Source organism: Crocodylus porosus, unplaced genomic scaffold, assembly GCF_001723895.1.
Source record: "Crocodylus porosus isolate Cpor-Errol unplaced genomic scaffold, CroPor_comp1, whole genome shotgun sequence".
NCBI classification, from domain to species: Eukaryota; Metazoa; Chordata; order Crocodylia; family Crocodylidae; genus Crocodylus; species Crocodylus porosus.
Genome location: NW_017728886.1, coordinates 84,476,324 through 84,499,883, shown reverse-complemented (window position 1 = coordinate 84,499,883; position 23,560 = coordinate 84,476,324). Strand labels below are relative to the sequence as shown.

Genomic DNA, 23,560 nt, shown 5'->3' with positions numbered 1-23,560 from the left:
AAACTTAACTTGGAAATGAAATGATCAATAGCTGATGTTATTGGGAGTGAAATTCTAGAATTCTGGAACTGCTGGAGTAGTCATGGAATATAACGTAACTAGCCTGTCAGCAAAGAGCTAAGTCATCCTTGCTGAGGATACGTGCTGCATAGTAGCTTTCATCCATGGGTAAGGTCTCCACTTCCTCCCTCTCTTGAATTTTTAAGAGAAAGTACTCATTCAGTACTTATCAGGCAGACTGATATTTTAGGATATTACACGTTCTTTTCTATACATCGCATTACAAGAAGGCCATAGTAGAAGTTACATTTCTTGATTTTTTTTTTCTATGCTAGGTACTAGAAACATTTAATTTGATGACTGTCTGACTTGGAGGATGCTGTGAGGGGAAATAATGCCCTTTCAAAAACAAACAGAAAGACTGGAGAATGCACATTGTAGACTTACGGCAATATCTATTGTTTCAGGGTGGCTAGGGCATCTTAAGACATGATGTCTGAATAAGAACAGGATATTAGGCAAAACGATACTTTGGAGACCCACACCTCTTGATTGTGAAGAAATAACAATTTGAGCATATGGTGTTAGAATATGAACATTACTAAACAATAATTGGGGTTCAGAATAGTGTTCAGGATGTGAAAACTTTGGGGGATATACAGGGAATGGTCTGACAGGGAATGGAAGTTTGGGTTTCTGGCTGCCTTTTAAATACTTCCATCCCTAGCATAATATGTGTACCTGTTAAAACCAGATGACAAGAAAGGCAGGGAGACTGCAAGAATCAGAAGTGTTTAAATCAACTTGAAGAGCCAGATCCTTCATATCTTAATGTAAATCAAACATAGATAGCTCTGTTGACTTCGGCTAAGATATGTCCATTTTCATTAGTGGAGAATGACCCTGAGGCCACATACAGACAGTCAAAAAAACAGGGGAGGAATCAATCCAAGTGACCTAGTTTAAATTGGGAGTGAACAATATATATGTTTTCCCTTGTGGGGTGGGGGGGTGCAGGCAGGAGGTGCTCCTGCATGCTTCCCAGCATGCCCTGCAGGCTCCCTAGGCTGCCAGACACTGCTAAGTGCAGCTGAGCTCCCTGGCCATACCTGATTGGCTGCCGGGCATGGGCAACCACTCCCCAGCCCACTGCTGCCTCACAGCAAACCCTCCCCCACATCCTACCCAGAGGCTTCCAGAAGAGTTCCAGAGCTAGTGCCCTCCCTTCCTAATTGCATGTGTCTCTGTGTCCCAGTCTGCCCACAAACCACCATGGCACACCACCACCCGTGCTGCCCAAGCACATAGATCCAGGATCTGCAACATGTTCTGCTTGTCACCTTGCACAAGTCTTGCTGAAGGCTACAGGATATCACATGCAACCTTCTGGAAATGACCTGGCAGCTGGTTGCCATGGTATGTGGCTTCCCCATCCCCGAGCCAGCAGCCAGCTGTCCCATGAAGGGCCAGCTACTGCACCCATCAAGCATCTCAGATTAAACTACTAACTTCCAAGTGGCTGATGAGAATGAGGTCACTCAGGATGCCACAGACACTAGAGGGTCTCTGGCACTACCTCCAAACCATTCTGGGCTAGCACCACCAGCAACAACAAGTAGGAGTGGATCATTTTGGACACTTGGGACAAAAAACAGTGGGTCCAGACCTTCTACATGTCCGGGCCATCTTCAAAGACATTGTGCACCAGGACATCAGAATGTGGTGATCACTCACTCCAGAGAAGTGGGTGACCATTGCCATCATGAAGCCGGCCCCCTTCAGCAGTCTCCACTACATCACCAACCAGTTCAGTGTGGGCAAGTACTCATCAACCTGCAGGAGGTGGTCACCAGCTTCTGCTGCATGGGCTTCCCCAACTGTGTGGGGGCCATGGACAGCACCCATATCTCCATTCTCTGCCTTCCTCAAGGTGCTCAAGAATCCATCAACCTCAAAAGCTAGTTCTCCATTGTCCTGCAGGTCATCATCAACCACCAGAGTGCTTCATCCACATCTTTGCCAGTTGGGCAAACAATGCCCATGATGTGTCTTCTGTAAGTTCCCCCTCTCCCAGATGAAGAAGAACAGATGCTACACTCCAAGAATCCCCAGTTGCATCACTGGCACCATCATCATCACTCCCGCCATCATCAGGGACCTGTCTTTCCTCCTCCTGCCGTGGCTCATGAATCCCTCCAGTGGGGCAGCTGAATCACTGAAAGGAGTACTTCAACTATTAGGGGCGTACATCAGGGCCAGGGAGAGCATCTGTTCACCTAGGCCCCCCAGGGGAGGACAAAAAACAATAAGCACAAACTAATTGAAGATTGCTTCAGCGTGGACATAAGGAAAAACTTCTTTACAAGTTGAGTACCGATAGTTTGGAACAGGATCCTCCGGAACTGGTCACCCACCCTGGCAATCTTCAAAAAGTGTCTTGATGCCCACCTTGCTGGGGTCATCTGACCCCAGAAATATTTCCTGCCCAAATGCAAGGAGCTAGACCCAATGATCATTAAGGTCCCTTTCAGTCCCTAACATCCATGAAACTATGGAACTACTCCTGAGCATGTGCTACATGACTGTGGATTACACCCTCAGCCACCTCAAGGTGTGTTCGTAGACTCTCAGCATGTGTCTCAAGGTAGAGGAAGAGAACGCACTATGCCTCATTATTATTGCTTTATGCATCCTCAACAACATCTGAGAGACCAGGGTAGGGGCACTGTCCAGGACTGGGATAGAGCCACAATTGTTGCTTGAAGGGTCAGTACAGTAACTGCCTGCACTGTGATACTGTGCTTGGCTCTTGTGGACTTTCTCCAGGGAGCACATAAGATGGGGATGATGATAGTGCAAGCCTCTCCAGATGCATAACCTGGGAGTAGGACAGAATCAGCTCGGATAACAGTTCCCATTCAGGACTCCTGCCATCACATCTATGCTTTTCTTAGACTGGAAGGGAGGAAAGCATGATGGGAGGCAGAGGGGTTGTTCGACAAGAGCGAATTTTTCATGTTCCTGTTGTACTGCAACTCCAGCAGTTCTCATAGATAAATGCATGTTATCTCCTTTCCCTGACCTCAGTGTCCTCTCTGTCATGTGATATCACAGTGCTGCCAACCAGGGCAAGGTGCAGATGGCTGGCACTTGTACCTGTTTTTTACATTTTGCCTGCAGAGCTCAATAAACTCTTTTAGTGCCTTTCCATGAGTGCTGAGAGGGCTGGGGAGCAGTTTCAGCACCAATGCTCTGAGCAGCTAGGAGAAGGCTCATCTTCCCCCAGTAGCTGAGCATGGTCCTGAGAGATAAAGAGAATAGGGAGGTGTGAATGAAGCAGATTTATGTTCCCACAGGGTGAGAGATGAGCTGCTAACTGGCCTGGTAAAGGCCAGGCAGGGGGCTTGGTGCCTCAGTTGCACTCCAGAAAGGGAGGGAGGGTGGGAAGGGGTGACTAGTCTGCCCAGTGCTGAAAGACACTAACTTCTTGAGCAATTTCATAGACATTAGGGTTGGAAGGGACCTCGGAAGATCATCAAGTCCAGCCCCCTGCTCCAAGGTCATAGGGGTCATAGGATCCCAGCAAGAAAAACATCCAGGTTTCTCTTGAAGGTGTTCAAAGTAGGTGCTTGAACCACCTCTGGCGGCAGGCCATTCCAGACCTTGGGGGCTTGGACAGTAAAGAAGTTCTTCCTTATGTTCAGCCTGAAACAGTCTTGCAGGAGTTTATAACCATTTGACCTTGTAATCCCTTGAGGTGCTCTGGTGAACAAACGTTCCCCCAGGTCCTGGTGAACACCCCTTATAAACTTATAGGTGGCCATCAGGTCACCCCAGAGCCTGTGTTTTTCCAGGCTGAAAAGTCCCATGGCTCTCAGCCTCTTGTCATAAGGTCTGTTTTCCTGACTTCTGATCATGTGCGTGGCTCTCCTCTGGACTCTCTCAAGCTTCTCCACATCCTTTTTGAATTGTGGAGCCCAAAACTGGATGCAGTACTCCAGCTGCGGCCTCACCAAGGCTGAGTACAATGGGAGAATGATGTCCCGGGATTTGCTTGAGAAGCATCTATGGATGCAAGCCGGCATTTTGGTCGCTTTACTGACTGCAGCATCACATTGCATGCTCACGTTCATCTTGTGGTCAATTCTGACCCCCAAGTTGCTCTTGTCCATAGTGCTAGTCAGCATAGCCCTGCTGAGCCTATAGACATGCTCCAGGTTTTTCCTCACAAGGTGGAGAACCTTGCATTTTTCAGTGTTAAACAGTATCAGGTTCTCATCCGCCCATTTACTGAGCCTGTCAAGGTCAGCCTGGATTACCACCCTGTCCTCAGGTGTGGATGCTTTACCCAAAAGTTTGGTATCATCGGTGAACTCAGCCAGTCCGCTTTTGATTCCAATGTCCACATCATTAATGAAGAGGTTGAACAAAATAGGTACAAGGGAAGAGCCTTGAGGGACCCCACTGGTCACAGGGCACCATGACAATTGACTTCCGTCAACCACCACCCTCTGTGTCTGACCTCGGAGCCAATTCCCCAGCCAACGGATCATGGTGGACCCAAGGCTGCTGTTGGCCAGTTTTGCCAAAAGGTGATCATGGAATACCAGATTGAAGGCTTTTTTAAAGTCAAGATATATGACATCAATCTCTTCCCCCTTGTCCAGGTGAAAGATCACCTGGTTGTAAAAGGAAATGAGATTGGTCAAGTATGACCTACCCACAACAAACGCATGCTGGCTGTCCCTCAGAATGTTGCCATCGGCCAGTCCATTAAGGATGGCCTCCTCAATGATTTTTTCTAAGACCTCCTCAAGACAGAGGTCAGGCTGATGGGCCTGCAGTTTGGCAGATCTACTTTCCTTCCTTTCTTGAAAATAGGCACCACATTGGCCTTCTTCCAATCATTGGGCACTTCATCAGAGCGCCAGGAGCTCTCAAAGATCCTTGTCAGGGGCTGAGCTATGAGGCTAGCCAGCTTCTTGAGTACTCTGGGGTATAAATTAGCACAGAGGTGGGCAAAATGCAGCCCGGGGGCCAGATGCGGCCGCCAAGCTATTCTATCTGGCCCGCAGGGCCCCTAAAAACTTTAGAAAATTAATATTTTCTGCCCTTGATGGCTTGCCAAAACTCCGAAAGCACCCCTCCACCCAAAATAATTGCTTGCCTCTGAATTAGCAGCATGGGGCCCCTTGCTTAAAGCAGTCAGGGCAGGATGATTCACCAGACCCCCATCCCTCTCCATCCAAGCACTGGGATTCCCTGTCCGGGTTTCTGGGCCATAATGGCTTGGGAGAGATCTGTGACCACAGGAATAGCTTATAGGAGCTGGGGGGCAAGGGGGGGTTAAGGCCAGTGGGTTAGGTCCAGTGACTGACTTCTGGAGATAGGCTTACACAGAAGGCTTTGTGTTGGTCGTGCATTGTTGTACCATTAACTCCCCACTTTACTGGCTGTGACCACAGCCAGCCTACTCCCCTCCCCCTCTTTCCCTTATGGGCTTTGCATTTTCCCCAGTGCCTGGCAACACCTTCCACCCTGGCATGGAAATTTCCAGTGTCCACTACCTGCAACATCAAGGCAGCTGGCCATGTCCCACCTACTCCTAAAGTTTCCAAGGCTGTCCGCCTGCTTGCTCCAGCTCTGGTGCTCAGTTCCCCCATTCCCTTGGCCCTAGTATTCTTGGACCCTGTAGCTTTGGGCCAAAAAACCCTTGAGGACCTGAGGTGCACACGGCCCAGGTACCTGCCAGCAGTGGCCAAGCTGCAGAGGTCATAGGGTTGCCTCCATGGAGGCACAGCCCCCTGCCCCCTGAGTGTGGGGGCATGAGGATCCCTGGCTGGGTATGCAGGTGCCAGGGTCAGGGTCCAAGGGGCCCAGCACAGGGAATCTCCTGGGCTCATAGTTGAGGTCTGTGTGTATGCTGTGTGGTGCTTCATGATGGGGTGGTAGTGATGTGGGGTCACAGCCTGAGGATTAGAGTGCCCAGGTCCTGGGGCTCATGTGGGGGACACAGAAGCCATGCTTTCCCCCACTGCCTGCCTGGGATAGGGAAAGCAGGGCTAGGGAAAGAGGTGAGCTTGCTTGGCACTGAGACAGCCCAGGGATGGGACTTGCTGGGCGCTTGACTAGAGCAGCCAAGTGCAGGCCAAGTGCTAGCATGCCTTCTTGAAATGAAGGGCTAGGGGACCCACAAGGCAGCTGGGATGGTGGAAGACAGTGATTAACTTGAACTGATAAGTTAGCAATACATTTGTTTTTAGTATCTTCCTATTTAGATGGAAGAAGTAAAAGAATCAAGAGCTTACCTATGGATGAAAGATTCTAAATGGAAGGGAAAGGAAAATGGAGAACAGTGCTTTTTGGTATTGTATAAGCAGGACCAGCCTTCACTGGAGGGAAACAAATAGCACAATCTTTGTCAACTATTAGCATACTATTTGATATACTCACTATATGCATCATCACTGACAAACTGTCCATGAAAGCAGATCTCTTAGGTTTTCTAATTGTCTTACCTGCTTCCTCTTTATCTTGTATGTTTTCATTTGTAGATAAGCTGTAAATGCAAGATGTGTTTTAAAGGAAGAGATTAACTCAGTAAAAAAAAAAACTGAACAAGGAGGTAAGCCTCATTTAACAGATATGGTAGTGGTGCAATGTGAGAGAAAGGGGATTTTAGTTAGGTTGCATGATGCCGCCACTTTCCACCATGGAGTAGCCTCGATAGGCAATATGGCTATATGACCCATAATGCACCATGGCACAGGGGTAGATTACATTAGGGGAGTGGCATGAAGCTGAACAGAAGCTGACCTACAACCCCCATGAGGCAAAGGATTATGGTAGAAAATGCACTGTAATGTTCAGTGGCTTTGAAGCAAAATGCCAAATCAACAAAGTGCTATACTCTGGTCAATCCCACCTCCAAAGAAATGTATTATATATTTCACTCAGTAATAAATAAATCTAGTGAAATTTCTGAAGACAATTTCAATGCTATAGAAACTGCATGGTCTGTTGCAAAATCACTCCAATACATTCAAATATAGCTTTACTCATGCTATAAGTAAGTGTATGAGGGTAAGCTGACATAGCAACAAATATGCATTAAGTATTATAACCAAAAACTTACAAGAAACCAGAATTCAACCAGTGATGAATATTTTCTTCTTTAGAGTCTTCTAAAAAAAGAAAAAGAAGTTGGCTATAAAGGTACCAGATTAATTTATATAAATTTACCACATCATGGGAATTTTTAACTTCTCAGTTCCATTAATCCTCAAATGTGCAAAAAAAACCCCAAACCTGCCTTCTTAGGGAAAAAATACTGGACATAACTTTATTTTAGTAATTTGAGGTCTTCCTAAAATCAAGAAGGAAAACAAAAATTGAATAGCAAAAAAATCAAGCTGATTAGTGTTATTAATTACTAGTATAATGACCAAATTGAAAGGCTCAGTCAAGACTGGGACTCATTTTCCTAGGTGTTGTACAAACCTATAACCAGAGGCATGCCCTGCTTCAAAGACCTTACAGATAGGAAGGTTAATTATGTTTAATTCAGAGGGAGAGGAGTTAGCAATGGAGTGATGTATCAAAAGTAGCATATAGGAAGTTTGTGGCAAAGCCAAGACCAGAATACAAAGTCAAAGCAAGTCTCTCACAGAAAGCTCAAAATTATTTAATCGCTAAAAATCTTACAATGAAAGTTGAATACATATAAATGTTTTTTGTTCCTCAGTGTGGAGATTGGAATCATATACATTGAGGCTGTGCAAAATTTCGCCAGCAGTTTCATTTTGACACTGTTTCAACTTGTTTTGAGCTCAAAACAACAAAATAAGAATGAAACAGAGAGCTTCGAAACAGCCTTGAAATGAAATGAGGCAAGCTGAATCGTTTCAAAATTTTCAAAATGTTTCATGTTTTGAAGCTCAAGCTGGGCTTGCCTGCAGGGAAACAGAAACTAAAGTGAGGAGAGAGAGGGGGAAGAGGGTGGGGGGGGGAGGACTGCTCTCATTATTGACTGTGTAGCTGGCCAGTGACTGTCATCCTTTCCTGAAGTCCCTTCCAATCCCAGTGCCCTGGGGGAGGGATGGAAAAACTGCATAAAAGGCAGCATTGTTTGAACTGCCCTGCTTTCTGTCTTGGTGTCAGTTGAGTGAGGGTGTACCTTAACACACACGGTGTCACTCACCCACGTCACCAGTTTTGCTTGTGAGCAGCTAGAAGTGCAGGGCCCCAGAACCCAGAACCCCCCTGCACCGATCTCCTTGACAGCTGGCAGGCTTCGTGGCTGCAGCAGGGCCTAGCAGGCCTGCAGCTTTGACCCTGCTGTGGCTTAATATACATGTGACTTGAGTATTTTGCTTTCATGATTTTGAGGTGCAGTTTCCCTGAAACGCCTGCACCTATCTCCTTGAAACTTGGCAGGCTTCATGCCCTGAGAAGGGGCTACCATTCCTGCAAGCTCCATCCAAATCAGGCCAGAAATGACAAAGTTACAGGCTGTTTTGAACTTCCCCATTATAGCCTATGGGCAAAACAGCGTCAAAACAGTGAAACTGTTCTGACGAAATGAAACAGAACAGCAGTTTTGAATCAAAACAAAATTTGAAATGAAATGCTGTTCTGTCGAAACACAAGTCAAAACAGAAGGGTGCCATTTCACACAGCCCTAATGTACATCTTTACCTTAGAAACAGTCTTAAAACACCAACAAAACAATTACTTATTAGAAGACTCGACTCTTACATGGACGCTCAGTGATGCTGGGAGTGAAGGGCACCATCTTTATTTTCAGGCAATGTTAAGAAGAAATAGGATGCATTGTGAGAGTGCTGGTACTTCCTCCTCGCAAAGGGACAAGGAAAAGGTGGAGTTAATTTCGTTCACCCCCCGTTCTTCCACATTTGCCCTTGGAATAGGATTGGTGTGCTGGATACAGTAAACTATATATCATAAGATGGACATGCTCATCCTGCACATTCAGTTCCCCATTGCCCAACTGTGCCTTCAAAGGAACAGCCTAGACCTCTGTGAAGACATCTGCTTCAGGTTCTTAGCTACAGTCACTTTCTACCCACAAACTTCCTCAAAATTCAAGCTAGAGGCAAACTATTGTGTGGGGATTCAACTCCATTGAGGGAATAGGCTGCATATCTGTCAAACATTTGTGCATTTTAGGAGGACTGCACGGTTCTGTCAGATGGAAGTTTCCTATCAAGTGGGAGAAGGGTGAATTTGCAATGTGGCCCAGCTAGATGTGTGATAAAGTGGGAGATATCTCTGCAGAGGCTCATGCTATCATCATCAATGGTGCCAGACTGATTTGCATGTTGAAACTGAGTCAGTGAACAACAAATGTGAAAGGGTTACAATGTAGCTATCAGAAGCCTCTATAAGAGCAGTGGACATCTCATCCCAGTTTAGGGCATAGCTAACAGCATATTAGGCTGCATGAGTAGGAGTGTTGCCAGCAGATTTAGGGAAGTAATTATTTCCCTCTATTCAGCACCAGTGAGGCCACACCTGGAGTCTTATGTTCAGGTTTGGCCCCCAACTACAGAAAGGATGTAGACAAATTGGAGAGAGTGCAGCAGAGAGTGACAAAAATGGTCAGAGGACTGGGGAACATGACTTAGGAGGAGAGGCTGAGGGAACTGAGCTAATTTAATCTGGACAGAAGACTGAGAGGGGATTTAATAGCAGCCTTCAACTCCCTGAAGGGAGGTTCCAAAGAGGATGAAGCTAAACTGTCCTCAGTAGTGGCAGATGACAGGACAAGGAGCAATGGTCTCAAGTTGCAGCAAGGGACGTTTAGGTTAGATATTAGGAAAAACTTTCTCACTAGTAAAGCAGTGAAACAGGCTACCCAGAGTGGTTGTGGAATCTCCTTCCTTCCAAGGTTTTTAAGACTCAGGTACACACAGCCTTGGCTGGGATGATCTAGCTGGGGATGGTCCTGCTTTGAGCAGGGGGTTGGACTAGATGACCTCCTGAGGTCCCTTCCAACCCTCATTTTCTATTATTCTAAATATGAGCTTGCTAGTATTCTTCTAGCCTCTGTTCTACTTCTATCACTTCATAAAGCTATTTAATTATTTTAAACTAGCAATTTCTGCTCAACTGGGAGCCTGGACTGTAATAGTAGGGGTTCTAAGGGTTAGGATTAAAGTTTACCAGAAGGGTATTTTTCTGGCAGTTTTCACATGGTCATATGCTGAATAGTGTGTTGTATAACTTAGACTACTAGAATAAAAATAAAAATGGACAACCTCCCCACCCGCAAAGTTTTGTGAAATATATTACTGATTTCCCCCTATTTAGTAAAGAGGAAGAAATCACAATTTCCAGCACTACATTGACTATCAGTTAACACACCTGACACCTATGAAGTATAAATTGGCCTAAGGAAACAATGGAGCTATGCATATTTAGCATTTGAATAGCAAATACAAACAGGTGCACAGATTCCATAGGAACCTCTGTGGGCAAGAACAAAAGAGCAAAAAGAAAAATGAGACAGACTGAGTGAAAGAACAAAGTGTAAATGACAGATGAGTCACCAGTTCAGTCACTACAGAACGAGAAAAACCAACGTTATCCTCTGTTAAAAGGGCCTGTTAAGAATCCCAAAATGCTGTTCCCAGGGCTCACCAAGAGGGTTGTCTGCTACATTTGGAGTTGGACTATCTTCATCTTCATCCAGGTGAATCCATGATGTCTTCATGGATAACAAGATATCTCTCTTCATTTCAAAGCTACTCCTGGTCTCATGACAGGGAGATTCTGAAGCCATTTCAAGATGCAAGTCTGTAAGCTAAGAAAACATATACAAAGAAAAAATGCTTGCTACCATTTACAAATCATAGTTGCTTCAGAGTATGTCAGCCTACTGACAGAGCACTTCTTTTGTCCCAGGTAGAAGAGCCTGCTGGTTTGCAGGGGGATGTTTGTGTGATTCAGGCACTGGCCTGGGACTCTGGAGACCTGGTTCAGTTTCTGCATGACCTTTGGGCAGGTCACTTCATTTTCTTGCATCTAAGTTTCCTGTCTTTTATGTGACTATAATAATGTTTCCTCCCTCCCTCCCAAATGTTTTAATGAATTAACTTTTAATTTATTTTGGGTAGAGACTGTCCCTTATTATATGTGTGTGTTTTCAAAACCAGAATTTTTAAACATCTGTATTTAGCTCTGAATGACAACTTTCCTGTCTACTAATCCTGGTATGGGTCAACTTTTCATCTTCTTCCACAGTGCAGCCCAGCAATCATAAGTTAAACCTGCAATAGAAAGGGAGCCTGATACCATGCCACTGATCTTTTCAAGCGCTACCATTCAGATTGCACATTCCAATGAAGCTGTAACGTAATGTTCCAACAAAGATCCCTGCAGTTATTAATCACATTTTCAACAAGATTGTTTTCTGGTGTATGTGCGTGAGATGACAGATGGAGGCCAGACTGCATCAAAGATTTTAAGAGAGATAGAAGTGGATTAAGCTCCATAAGAGCAGCTTTTAAGCACTCTTTATCACACGAGACAGAAAAGGAGAGGAAGTGGGGCATGGATTAAGCTCTGGTTTTTTTTAATGAATTTGGAGACTTTGTTTGGCAATGAGAATACTTCTTTGAGAAAAGCAAAAGTCAGCAGGCACCAGGAAAGGTTACTCACACAGATTTGCTAAGGCACCTGGTTTCCATCTTCAGTACTTCCCCAAAGAATCCCAACAGATCCCCAAAATTAAGTTGGGCCATTAAACTGGATTCGAGCAAAGTGTCTGGCAGTTCTGTGAGGTTTCTAATTTCAAAACCTTGAGAGCTCTAAGTTTATTCTCTTATAGTTGCAAATGATAGCCCAGAAACCCAACCAGAAACAAAAGGCAGTAGTATACAAGGCTATGTCTGTGAAAGAGATATTAAAACCCCGTTTGTTTCTCTCTTTTGTGGATATTCTTAGGGCAAATAAAATGGGAAATGCAATGTCCTTTGAAGCCATTATTTTTTACTCAATTATCTAACATTGGTTTGCCTGATCTCTTGGATCTATTGAGTTCTTTCCTATTTTTTGGTGATTCAAGTGCCTCTGAAAAGCACCACATGAAGCCCTGAAAGGATTGAGGACAAAAATGTCCTCTGCAGAGGGCAGGACAAGGACAGGCCTTGGCACTGTGAGCTTCCCCATTCTGCACTGCCAGCAGGTTTCTGTCCAGTTTTGGAGGGAGACTAGTTCATTTTGTGTGACCATTCACAATCCTTTTTCCTCATACTGCTAGATCATATGCAGGTGCCTGAAAAAAAGGAAATACTGGTGTCGGGAGAAAAGAAAAACAAAGAAATCCTTTTCCTCATACTTTTACACATTATGCACAATCCAAGACCCTGCAATCAGTGAAGGAAGTTAATGAAACATTCCTCATAGCAAGAGACATTTGACTGTCTCCAAATGAAGGTAATCTGGATTAATATCTTCTCCCAACCCCACTTCTGCCACCTCCCTTGGAAACACAGTGGTTTCTGGAAGATCTGCTCTGTCCAAGTTTGCAGGGGGTAAATAGAGTCATGTCTCCCTGTCTTGCTCACCTGGGCAGGGGGTGGAAGGAGTAGCAGGTGTGTGGCTCATTTACCCCTGTAGACCCAAACCATCTTCTACAGATTGTATGATTGTGCATTAGGTAGAGGGATAACTTCCTTTTACCTCCATGTGAGGCCACACACAGCTTTCTGCTCAATTGAACCATGGGAACCCTTGAAGGCAAAGCTTTCTACCCGAGGCTCCCACCTACATAGAAGTTGCCACTAGGTATGCTTTCAAAGTAGGAAGAGGGTCAAAGAAAGAAAGTTACAAGAGGAATGGGAGAGGGAGTCACTTCTTTTCTTATTCTGATCACTTCCAGCAGAAATAGCAGAAGAGGGCTATGATATGCCACATCAGGAAATAAAGGTACAAATTCAAATATATCTCGAGTTCACTGACCTCATTCTCAAACTCTGAAATCCTTTGGCCTGATTCTCTAACACTGTACACTTTGAATCACTTTTTAAACCAGTGTTGAGCACTGGGTCTAAAATGCTTTGCAATAGTGTAAATGACCACACAAGGTAAAGGCCCTATATCTAGAGAGGCAGGGATATAACTCCCATTATTATTAATTCCAGTTATCATCATTAACTTCTTGTGTATGGATGGTAGAAGACACCCTTTTAATTTCAAATTAATTAATACATAATGATTAATCTGATAAGGTACATCTTTTCAGACAAGAGTGTCCTCTTGATCACAGTTTGGGTGCCAGAACCACTCATCATCTGTGTGTTTTAATTTGTGACTGCTCTCCAGAAGCAAATTTAGCTCTGCAAATCTGTCAATGAAATGAATGACTGGATAGTTTCCATGATCTGTGTATTTTGTTCATTTGATAACACATTGAGAACATCTTGGAGGTCTTTTTTTCAAGGAAGGCATCAAGGTAGATGTTAAGGAAACTGCCTCACTGAGAAACTTATAAAGGTTCTTAAATACAAAATACATGAAAAAAATTGGAACAACATGTAAACAAATTATGGCAAGTTCTCAGGCAGAGCAATCTCACTGAAGTTGCCAGCACTCATCAGTCCCACTCTCCTTGCCACCACCAGCATTAAAGTGTTATTGTTTCACAAAAAACACGGCACTCTTGAACTTCCATCAGCGTTATACCATATTCATCACTGTTCAAAACCTGCTATTAGTGCCATTAATAACTACCTTCTATTTCCTGATTGTCAATACATTTCTAATCTATACCTGGTTAATATTTACCTAAATATTTATTAATGTAAAGCTCTCCAAGTAAAAAAACAGTATCTCTCTCCAAGAAAAAGAGCAGGACTTGGTTCTAATGGGGGACTTGAATTATCAGGACATTTCTGGGAGGGAAATACAGCAGTGCACAAGTAGTCCAGCAAATTCCTGGAGTGTGTTGGGGACAGCTTTTTGGTAAAGAGAACAACTCTCTACTGGGGAATGGAGGACCCTACTAAGGACAACTTAGGGGGAAGCTCTTCTTGACTTACTGCTCATAAACAGGGAGAAATAGTGGAAGGTAACTTGGGTGACAGTGACCCCGAAATTATAGAGTTCATTATTCTAAGGGGACGAAGGAAGGAAAGCAACAGAATAAAAACACTGCACTTTGGACTTGCAGACTTTAACAAACTCAGGGAATAGACGGGCAAGATCCCTTGGAAGGAAAGCTTAAAGGGAAAAAAGAGTTAGGGAGAGCTGGCTGTACTTTAAGGAGGGTCTCTTAAAGGCATGGGAGCAAGCTATCACCATGTGATGGAAGAATGGGAAGTGTAACAGGAGACCAATGTAGCTAGACAGCAATCTCTCAAATGAGTTGCAACTCAGAAAGTAATCTTATGAAAAGTGGAAACTTTGGATAAATACTACATGGATATGCAGGGAGAAAAATAGGAAGGCAATAGGATAGCAAGCCATGATTTGAGATACAGTTGGCATGGGAAGTAAAAAAAAAAGTCAGCTGGTCAGCCTGACCCTGAAAGACCATAGAGCAGGTCCTCAAGGAATTCACTGTGAAGCACCTAGAGAAAAACAAGGTGATCAGATACAGCCAGCATGGATTTGCCAAGAGCACATTAGGCTCAACCAACCTGATTTCCTTCTGTGATAAGGTGAGAGCAGTGGATGAGGGGAGAGCAGTGATGTTAGCAAGGCTTTTGACACTGTTTCACATGACATTCTCATTAAGCAGCTAAGGAAAAACAGACTAGAGACAAAAGAATTGTACGGTGGAAACATAATTGTTTGGTTCATTGTACTCAACAAGTAGTCATAACAAGTAGTCATCAATGGCCTGTTGGAGTTCCTAGGGGTCTGTCCTTGGATCAGAATTACTTAATATCTTCATTAACAATTTGGAAGATGGGATCAAATGCACACTTAGCATATTTGCAGATGATATCAAATTGGTGGAGTTGTACGTATTCTGGAGTATAGGGCTAGAATCCAGAATGACCTGGATAGACTGAAGAAATGGTCCACAATCAATTAGATGAGATTCAGCAAGGACAAGTGCAAAATTCTGCACTTGGGACAGAATAATTGCATATAGATATAGACTGGGGAATGGCCAGGCTGTTTTACTACAGAAAGGACCTGGGAGGTCACAGTAGACCATATGCTTAATATGAGCCAACCGCATACTCTTGCTGCAAAAATAGCCAAAAGCATGTTGGGTTTATTATCAGAAGCATCACTTACAAAACCAGAGAAGTGATTCTTCTGCTCTACACCTCACCTGGATTACTGGGCATTTTTACACATGCAAGCATCACAGAGTGGGGCACTTGGAAAAGCACCCGGTGCTGCATGGCTTTTAGTTGTATAAGTGGCAAAATGTGTGTCAGTGCTGAGAAAATGGCAGCATCATGCTTTTGAACTAAAACACACAGAAAGTGTTTTAGTTCAAAAGCACACTGCTGCCATTTTCTGCACCCTAACATGCATTTCACGGCTTATACAACTGCACATGATGCAGCACAATTCGCATGAGCTTGCATGCACAGCAGACTCAATTAATCACGTCTGCTCTGAAGTGGTGGATCTCTGGTGCATTGTGGGACAAAAAGGTATATGTATAAGTGCCTACTGTGTTCAGTTTGGGGACCTATACTTCAGGAAGCATGTGGATAGTTTGGAGAGAGGCCAGTGCAACCTGGGGAAAAAAAACAAAAACAAATGCCCATATCATTGCATTGAGGGTACTTGCAGTCTACACGAGATGCTTAATGTGCAGTAGACTCAGGGGCAACACGTACACCCCCTGCCAAGCTGTGCTCGCTGTTTAGCCGGCAGGAGGGGACAGGCGGGAGCACCAGTGCCCCACTGTGAGTGGCGGCAAGGGAGTGGGGCCACCAGCAAAAGAGTGCGTGCCACTTCTGGAAATGGCCGCAGGACTTCTGGAAGCGGCGCAGCCACTTTTATGGTGAGTGAGATTGGCCACGGGGGACCCCTCTGCCCCAGCAGCAGGATCAGCCAGTCACTGACTCAAGAGGCCCCAGGCACCCATGAATAGACTAATTCTACCATGCATTGACACATCAGGGTAAAACCTTTGCTACTGCTGTTACGAATTCCGCTCTTAAAGCCACGTGCAGTTCGCTCTAGGCTGGGGCAATGATCACACAGAGTAAGTATCCAAAGTCAGATACAGAATCTTTATTCACTCGAGTGAGGTGCCTCCGGAGAGGGACTCCACCTACTAGTTATAATACTATTTTATACTTTGTCAGGACATGAGCGTTAGTTCATGATTAGCTCATGCTCGTAAAAATACTCAATTATCTATTAACTAAATCACTATTCTATCCAACCAAGTGGCACTGTGCACGTGAACACCGAAGTTTAACTCTCGTGACTACGTTTTATAAATTTTTGCCAAGTAGTCTGCTTGAAAGAAAACAGTCCTTGTTCCGCTTTCAAGGTTTCTCTGTTGACAAGACTCCTCTGTTGACCAGATTCAGCTGGTTTTATATCTTATTAGTAAACCTTTACACAGCACTTCTCTTTTCACCCATCTAGTATGTGCTGTGTCCATTTCTATGTATTGAGGTTAAAGGTAAAAAGAAATGGCCTTACTTTTACTATTACAAAGCCTTGCTTTTAGCCCTACAAGATTCATATAGAACACTGCACAGTACAAACTGTCTACTGTATATTAAGTATCACAAAAGACTTTATGACTTTGCCATTGTGCATTAGCACTGGCTACTGAGCATTTATATAGTACCAGTATTAGAAGTACTAAACTTGATATACAGTAGCAAAGGCACATTAATGCATGTGTAGACATGCCCACAATGATGTTGATCACTCTGAGTCTTCTGTATTTTCTTTAGGCCAGTATTTAGTTCCCTTAGGTGGAACGAGCATGATATATATAACCTAGTAAAAAAGAAAAATGATTCAATGCCCTCAGGAGTAGAAGGAGAATATAGTCATTATATCACAAACTTTACTTCCTTAAACAGGGACAGCCCTAACACAGCCCAACCCAGTTTGGGGACACAAGTACCAACCGTGACCAATCCTCAGACTGAAAAAAAGAATTTCGCCCCCTCCTTGCCTCTGTAGGTCCACTCACTCCTCAAAATAGGATCAAATTAGAACCTCAGAATGAAACTTCCCTCCGCCAATTTTTTTTTTGGGGGGGGGGGGCGGGGCAAGGAGGGAGGAGGCACTTGACCTTGTTTTCTGGTCCTACCTGACTGAGGACCAAGAGGACCAAAACCTTGAGACAACAGATGATCCAAGCAAAATGTTCATCAGGATAGATGGTATAGGCCAGAGATACTAATGAACTGGATTCAATTTCCAGCTCTGTGGCAGGCTTCTGTTGCATCTTTGCATAGCCCCTCAGTGCCTAAATATTCCATCTGCTCTAACCTACTTCTGATATAAATTAATTGTTCATTAAGCATTCTGAAATCTTTCCATTGGAAGTTGCAATAATATATTGACAATATACTTAGATGAAGTAATTACATGGCATAAAATAAAGCAATTTTTTAAGAATACAACAATAAATAAAAATGGATACGGCCCATGTGATTCTTTATGTCTGATCACAGCTTGGTTGGTACAATTCCTGGCTGTGGGGAAGCCACTGGTGGAGCTCACATTGAATTCAATAGGGTCAGGATTGCACTGCAAACAAAACAGGAGTGAAATCTAAGATGACTGGTGTTGCTCTTTGTGAATCACTTCTATGCTGGAAACTGAATCATGTCATAATGCTGCATTTTAATCACAATGTTACTTAGCTCTTAATTGAGAAAAAGGAGCACAACAGATGATGATAACCGACAGTGAGCCAAAAAAAAATTCTGTTTGAAACAAAATGTAAAACTGTACAAAGAGGAGATGAATAAAAATGAATTTTAAACTTTCAGACTCAATAATGAAAGAGAAAGCTCAAAATGTAATGTAGAGTTTATAACGAATGAAACTGGCTATAAACCATTAACAATCACCAGTATGAAACAGTACATTCAGTTTGATTAGAATCTATTCCCTTCACTAACATTTCTTGGTCAGACAAGTACAGTCTAACAAGGCTGTGAAAAAGGCATAGAATTAAGGCTATTCTTCTTAGATCTGGAACTTAAACCAAAAACGTAGCAATAGCAGCATTTTTTTAACATAACAGAAGGAAGAAGGCATTTACCAGTATAATTAACACACCGCGCTGAACTCCAGTCTGGACTGCTTGCTCCAGTTTCTAATAAAATGAAATCTTTAGTGGCTGGGTGTTCCTACCTCTGCTGTGCCACAGACCCAAAGTCAGAAAAGCCAAGGTATATCAACTCATGCTCTTGGGCCAGCTCTCTGTCCCCCATTAAATTAAAAATAAATAAATAAATAAATAATGCTGTGAAGAGCCAGGAAAGGCAGTTTGCCAAGAAGTAGTGTTTGAGTTGACAGTTAAGATGGATGACTGTTTGCTTACCCTCCCAGCCAAAGGGAAAATAAGACCTGCCACTAGCTTAGCTTTTAATGATGGGAAGATGAGGGGGGGCGGAAAAATAAATCACAGGGTGGGAAAAAGCAGGGAGAGGGGTGATAATTGAGAGAGATACAAAAACAGAAATAGCTTTATTTGCTTTTACCACTCAGAAATACACTGCTGTCTCTTTAACACAGCGTGACCCTTTGGCACATGCACAAGGGGACGGATTACACTTCACTAAGGAAGTAATGCAAACTTGTCTTCATTTGGTTACCATGGATATGGTACTAAGTGATAAAAAGCCTCCCATTTGCATTGCAAACAGTCACAAGCAATGAAGGACACTGAACTTGATATTCAGGATGTGGAACTTCCACGTGAAACCTCACAAGGAAAAATAATTAGATCTGTGGACCAATTCTTCATGCTTAGAAAAAAGGAGGTGAAGTTAAACCCCTTGTAACAGGTAGAGCTACAAATAAACAGCATTTGTAGTGAGCCCCACTTTGGAGTTTTACTGAGTAGGTGGACTCCTCAGTTTTCTGGGTACTTGATAATAAAAGGTTACATAATAATGACATTTTTGACATATTGGAATTAAAAGTTGCTGAGCAGCACACCAGGTAGAGTTTTTAGACAATGATTGTCATTAATGGATGTTTGCTTTGGATCTGTGGAAATCTACATAAAATAGTTTAATCCTATACAAAATAAAGCTAAAACAATAAACATAAAGTGGGTGGGAGAGAAGAATCCCTTATTATGCAGGGGTATAATGCATTGTACCTAACGGCAAAGCGGAAAATTGTAATTTGTCTTCAAAATGAATAGTATATCATTATTAGTAACTCTGTGTATCCATTCAAATTCTGACAGTTATAGTCATTTATCACTCCAGGCATCCATTGTGTCATTTCTATTTTATGTGATATAGGATAATAAAAAGGCCTGCCCCCTTTCCCATTAATGTAAAAGGTCAAATTCCTATTCGGAACTGACAACAAAATGCATTGGTACACGGTACACATCAATTGTTACAAGAATGCATTAAAGGTTTTTCATTCCAGAGCATCCCATACAAAGACAGAGAAGGAATTTATGCAGGCATTGGGAGGAAAAGGCTGTTGACTTATATGAGTTTGGATTGTGCCACCAACCAGGTATATACTTTGAAGCTATTGCACATCAAGTCACCCCAAAGGAACTAGAGAAGCAGAACACAATCAAATGGAGAAAGGAGAACAGAGCCCCATCTCTGCTTATTTTTCAACCCTCTCTTTGCTATTTGGGGTTCTTTATTCTCCTAAAAAAGAAATTAGGCTCATGCTTCTCATTAGTCCTTAAGTCTAGGGACAGACATTACACATGAACTGCCTTAAGTGATTGGAAACTGGTTTAAACCTATAACAGAACAGAAGTTCAGTGCACATAAACCAGTTTCAAAATGGCTGAAACCAGTTTACGAGAGACCCGGATGAATGTAGCATCAGACTTAACCAATTTAGGTTAAACTGATGTATTGAACTTCTGTCCTAGATCCCATCCCAATTCAAGTTAACTCACAGTCCCCCAGCATCCCAGAATGCTTTGCACCTCCCCCACAGCCCTGCCTGCCCTCAAAAAGGCGGGCAGGCTAGCCTTGGCACATGCTGTCTGCTCCAGCCCAGCAGGCCTGATCCTGCCCCCAGGCTGTCATAGAGCTGAGGCAGCAAAGCCTTTGCTCTGTAGCCCTGGTCCTGCCTACACCCCACAGGTCAGTCCAGCAGTGTGGGGGGTGAGGGATGAGGGGCGAAATCAGGGGAACAGAGACCCCCTCCCCAGCCCTGGCCCCAATCCCTGGTGTGAAAGGGTTTCTGCCAGACTTACACCAGTCACTGACACACAGGTGGAAGCAGGGGGAGCAGTACCTGCAGTCCAGGGCCACCCATATCCCTGTGCCTCAGTGGGAGTTTCCCCACCCCAGGCAGGGTCCCCCAAGCCCTACCACCACTGCAGAGGGGGACATTGCCCCTTACAGCCCTCCATGTGGTCCAGAAACAGCTTAACTCCACCCCTGGAGCTGCAGGCTGGGGTAATAGTCCCTCCAGCTCAGGGCCAAGCTGGTGCAGGACCATGCTGAGGGGTGGGAAGGAGAGATTTCCCCTCTGCAGAGCTCAGGGATCCTGCTGGGGCAGGAGAATCCCTGGGGCTAGAGGGACTGTTCCTCCCGTACCTGTGGGGGCAGAGCTAAGCTGGCACCAGACTGTGCTGAGGGGCAGGATGGGGAATTCCTCCTCTGCACTGGCAATAGGGCTCAGGGGACCCTGATGCTGGATCCTGAGCTTCAGGGACTGTTTTCTGCCCTGCAGGCTGACAGCAGGGGGTTGGCGGGGTGTGCTGGGCAGCCAATCAAGGATAGGCCCTACTTGGTTGCATTTGGGTGCCCTCTGCATTGGTCAGCAGGCTGGGAGGCATGGTCTAGCAGTCCTTGGCTCTAGCACTCTAGCAGGCATCTGGCTGCCTTTCTGGATTCAAAAGTGAATGTCAGTTCACTTCATTATTGGTTCAATCTCCACAGTTTAGACAAACATGTGAAAACTGAATTGATTCAGCCTCAGACCTTTTGACTGTTGGTACTTAGCCTAAATGGACAACAGAAGGCATATTCCTTACAATGTCTTCTCTTGAATACAGTAGTGCAGGAGTGGGTACTTAGCTCTGGGCACCAAGTTAGGAGGGATGCTGGAATCAACCCCCACCCCTGAAGAGTCTGTGCCCTGGGAGCTTACGCAGTCTGGGAACACCAAGACAGCCCACAGCTACTGCTGCCACTTGAATAACAGCTGAGGCAGGTAAAGTGCTCAGTAGTGGCAGCAGCAGCAGCAGCAGCAGCACACCTAGGGGCTGTTTCAGAGTTCCGATCATGGGTAAGACTGCTGACACTTTCCATCCCCACTTTCAGAACTCGTGCACTTTCCCCCTGCCCTCAGAACCTGCACACTCTCCCTCTTACCTGGCCACCCCAAACTGTGCACCACCCACAGGGTTTGCCCCAGGTGCCTATTCTACTTGTTGCATCACTGATTGGATACAATACAAATCTACACAAAAACTGTATAGAATCCAGCCTTTGAAGAAGAGCAACTGGTTTAGAGTGTTAGATCAAGACTATACCACTATGTACGTGAGAAAATGAAGATAGAACTATAGAAAGTTAGGGTTGGAAGGGACCTCAGGAGGTCATCTAGTCCAACCCCCTGCTCAAAGCAGGACCATCCCCAACTAGATCATTCCAGCCAAAGCTTTGTCTAGTCTGGTCTTGAAAACCTCCAAAGATGGAGATTCCACCACCTCTCTGGGTAACCTGTTCCAGTGGTGAGAAAGTTCTTCCTAATATCTAACCTAAACTTCTCTTTCTGCAACTTGAGACCATTGCTCCTTGTTCTGGCATCTGCCACCACCGAGAACAGTCCATCTCCATCCTCTTGTGAACCCCACCTTCAGGTAGTTGAAGACAGCTGTTAAAGGAAGAGTCAAGGCAGGACACTGTATCTATATGGAGTCAGTGGGAAGAGTATCTCTTATCAAGCCACAATAATGCACCTTCAGCTAATTATTGAACCCAGCTGAACTTCCAAGCTTTGCATGGCAAATGATAAATAGAGTGGGTTGAAGAGATCAGTGCTTGCTTCTTGTCAAAAGAGTGGGTCTGATTCTCAACAAAATTGGGGTTACCTCCACTGACCACAATGGATTTGTTTATTTTGGTGTAAGAGCAGTATCAGACCCCAAATGTTTCTCTTAATTAGATGTGTTTTGTTTATTCTTTTCTTCTAAAAGAGGTAGCCAGCCCCCTTCATAGCCCAGGATCTGGTTTTAAACTTCACAGAAGCTTAAATTTAAATGTTGTGGCATTACTGAACAAATGTTACAAATTACTTGGTAAAGCCAATCTAACAGATGTTTCACAAGTAACTTCTCTCATCCTCACTAGGGACCACATTTCTGCTCTTTGTACTTATGCAAACATCCTTTCACATTTGAGTACCTAGATTTTACTCTAAATCATTACTAATTTAGCTGAGAGACTACAGGCCTGCCCCAAATCCTATTAAAGTCTATGGAAAGAAGCCCACTGAAATCAATTAATATTGGTTCAGCCCCTGTGTGCACTAAAACTCATGTGGCTGTACTCTCTATTGCTTTCATCTCTACAAGCACCTTAATCCTTCAAAGGTACTTTCTTTAGCCTCATCTTCCTAGCAACTGTGGAGTATCTACAGTAAGCTTTTAAGCCTGGCTTTAATAAAGAATAGAGGAAAGTAGAAAAACATTCTGGCACAATTCATCCATATGTATATCCTATGTGTGAGCTTATAGAGTAAATTCTTAGGGCAAAGGCTTTACTATGTGTCCTCATATCTAATGTCTAACCAACTTTGCAAACATACTATCTACACCTTCTACACTTTGGGTCAAATGCTGAGGTCCTTTTATTGATCCTTACTCAACCATACGTCAATTGACATCAGTGGAAATTTACTTGTGCAAGGACCAAATGAAAATTGAAGGGAAAAATAGTAAAATAGACACAGTGATATCTTATATTTTCAAATGATATATAACCAGGACAAAAACAGACTGTCAAAGAATCAAACAATGTTTCACTGCTTGCTTGTCTAGTCAATATCTGCTAAGACATTAGGTAAGGCAACTGTCAGGATTCATCTAGAGACTGAAATTGCAAAGAAGTTATGAACTAATGTACAACAAATAAGATCCCTAGAAAGTCTATCATTCACGTCTCATATTGTGCCAAACACATAAATCATACTCTAACATAACAAAAGTTTTTATCCTTCAAAGGTACTTTTCTCAGCAACACCTGCTTATCAACTGTAGGGTATCTACAGTAGGCTTTTAAGCCTGGCTTCAATAAAAAAAAATAGGGGAAAGAAGTAAAATAGTATTGTACAATTCATCCACATTTAAAATCACTTCAGCAGAAGGACAGAAGGTCAGAATGCTTAACAAAATAATGTGTGTGTATACATATATATA

General features: G+C 43.8%; 1 protein-coding gene across 1 annotated transcript in view; it reads right to left on the bottom strand.

The window, feature by feature from the left end:
• CCDC129 (coiled-coil domain containing 129) overlaps positions 1-23,560 on the bottom strand; it is a 78,600-nt gene that overhangs the window by 54,787 nt on the left and 253 nt on the right. Inside the window, exons 2-4 of the mRNA XM_019538217.1 lie at positions 10,663-10,825; positions 7,136-7,184; positions 6,519-6,559 (exon numbers count right to left, since the gene is read on the bottom strand). Of these exons, the coding sequence (XP_019393762.1) occupies positions 6,519-6,559; positions 7,136-7,184; positions 10,663-10,804 (232 nt within the window). The 5' untranslated portion in view covers positions 10,805-10,825. The remainder of the gene's footprint in view (positions 1-6,518; positions 6,560-7,135; positions 7,185-10,662; positions 10,826-23,560) is intronic.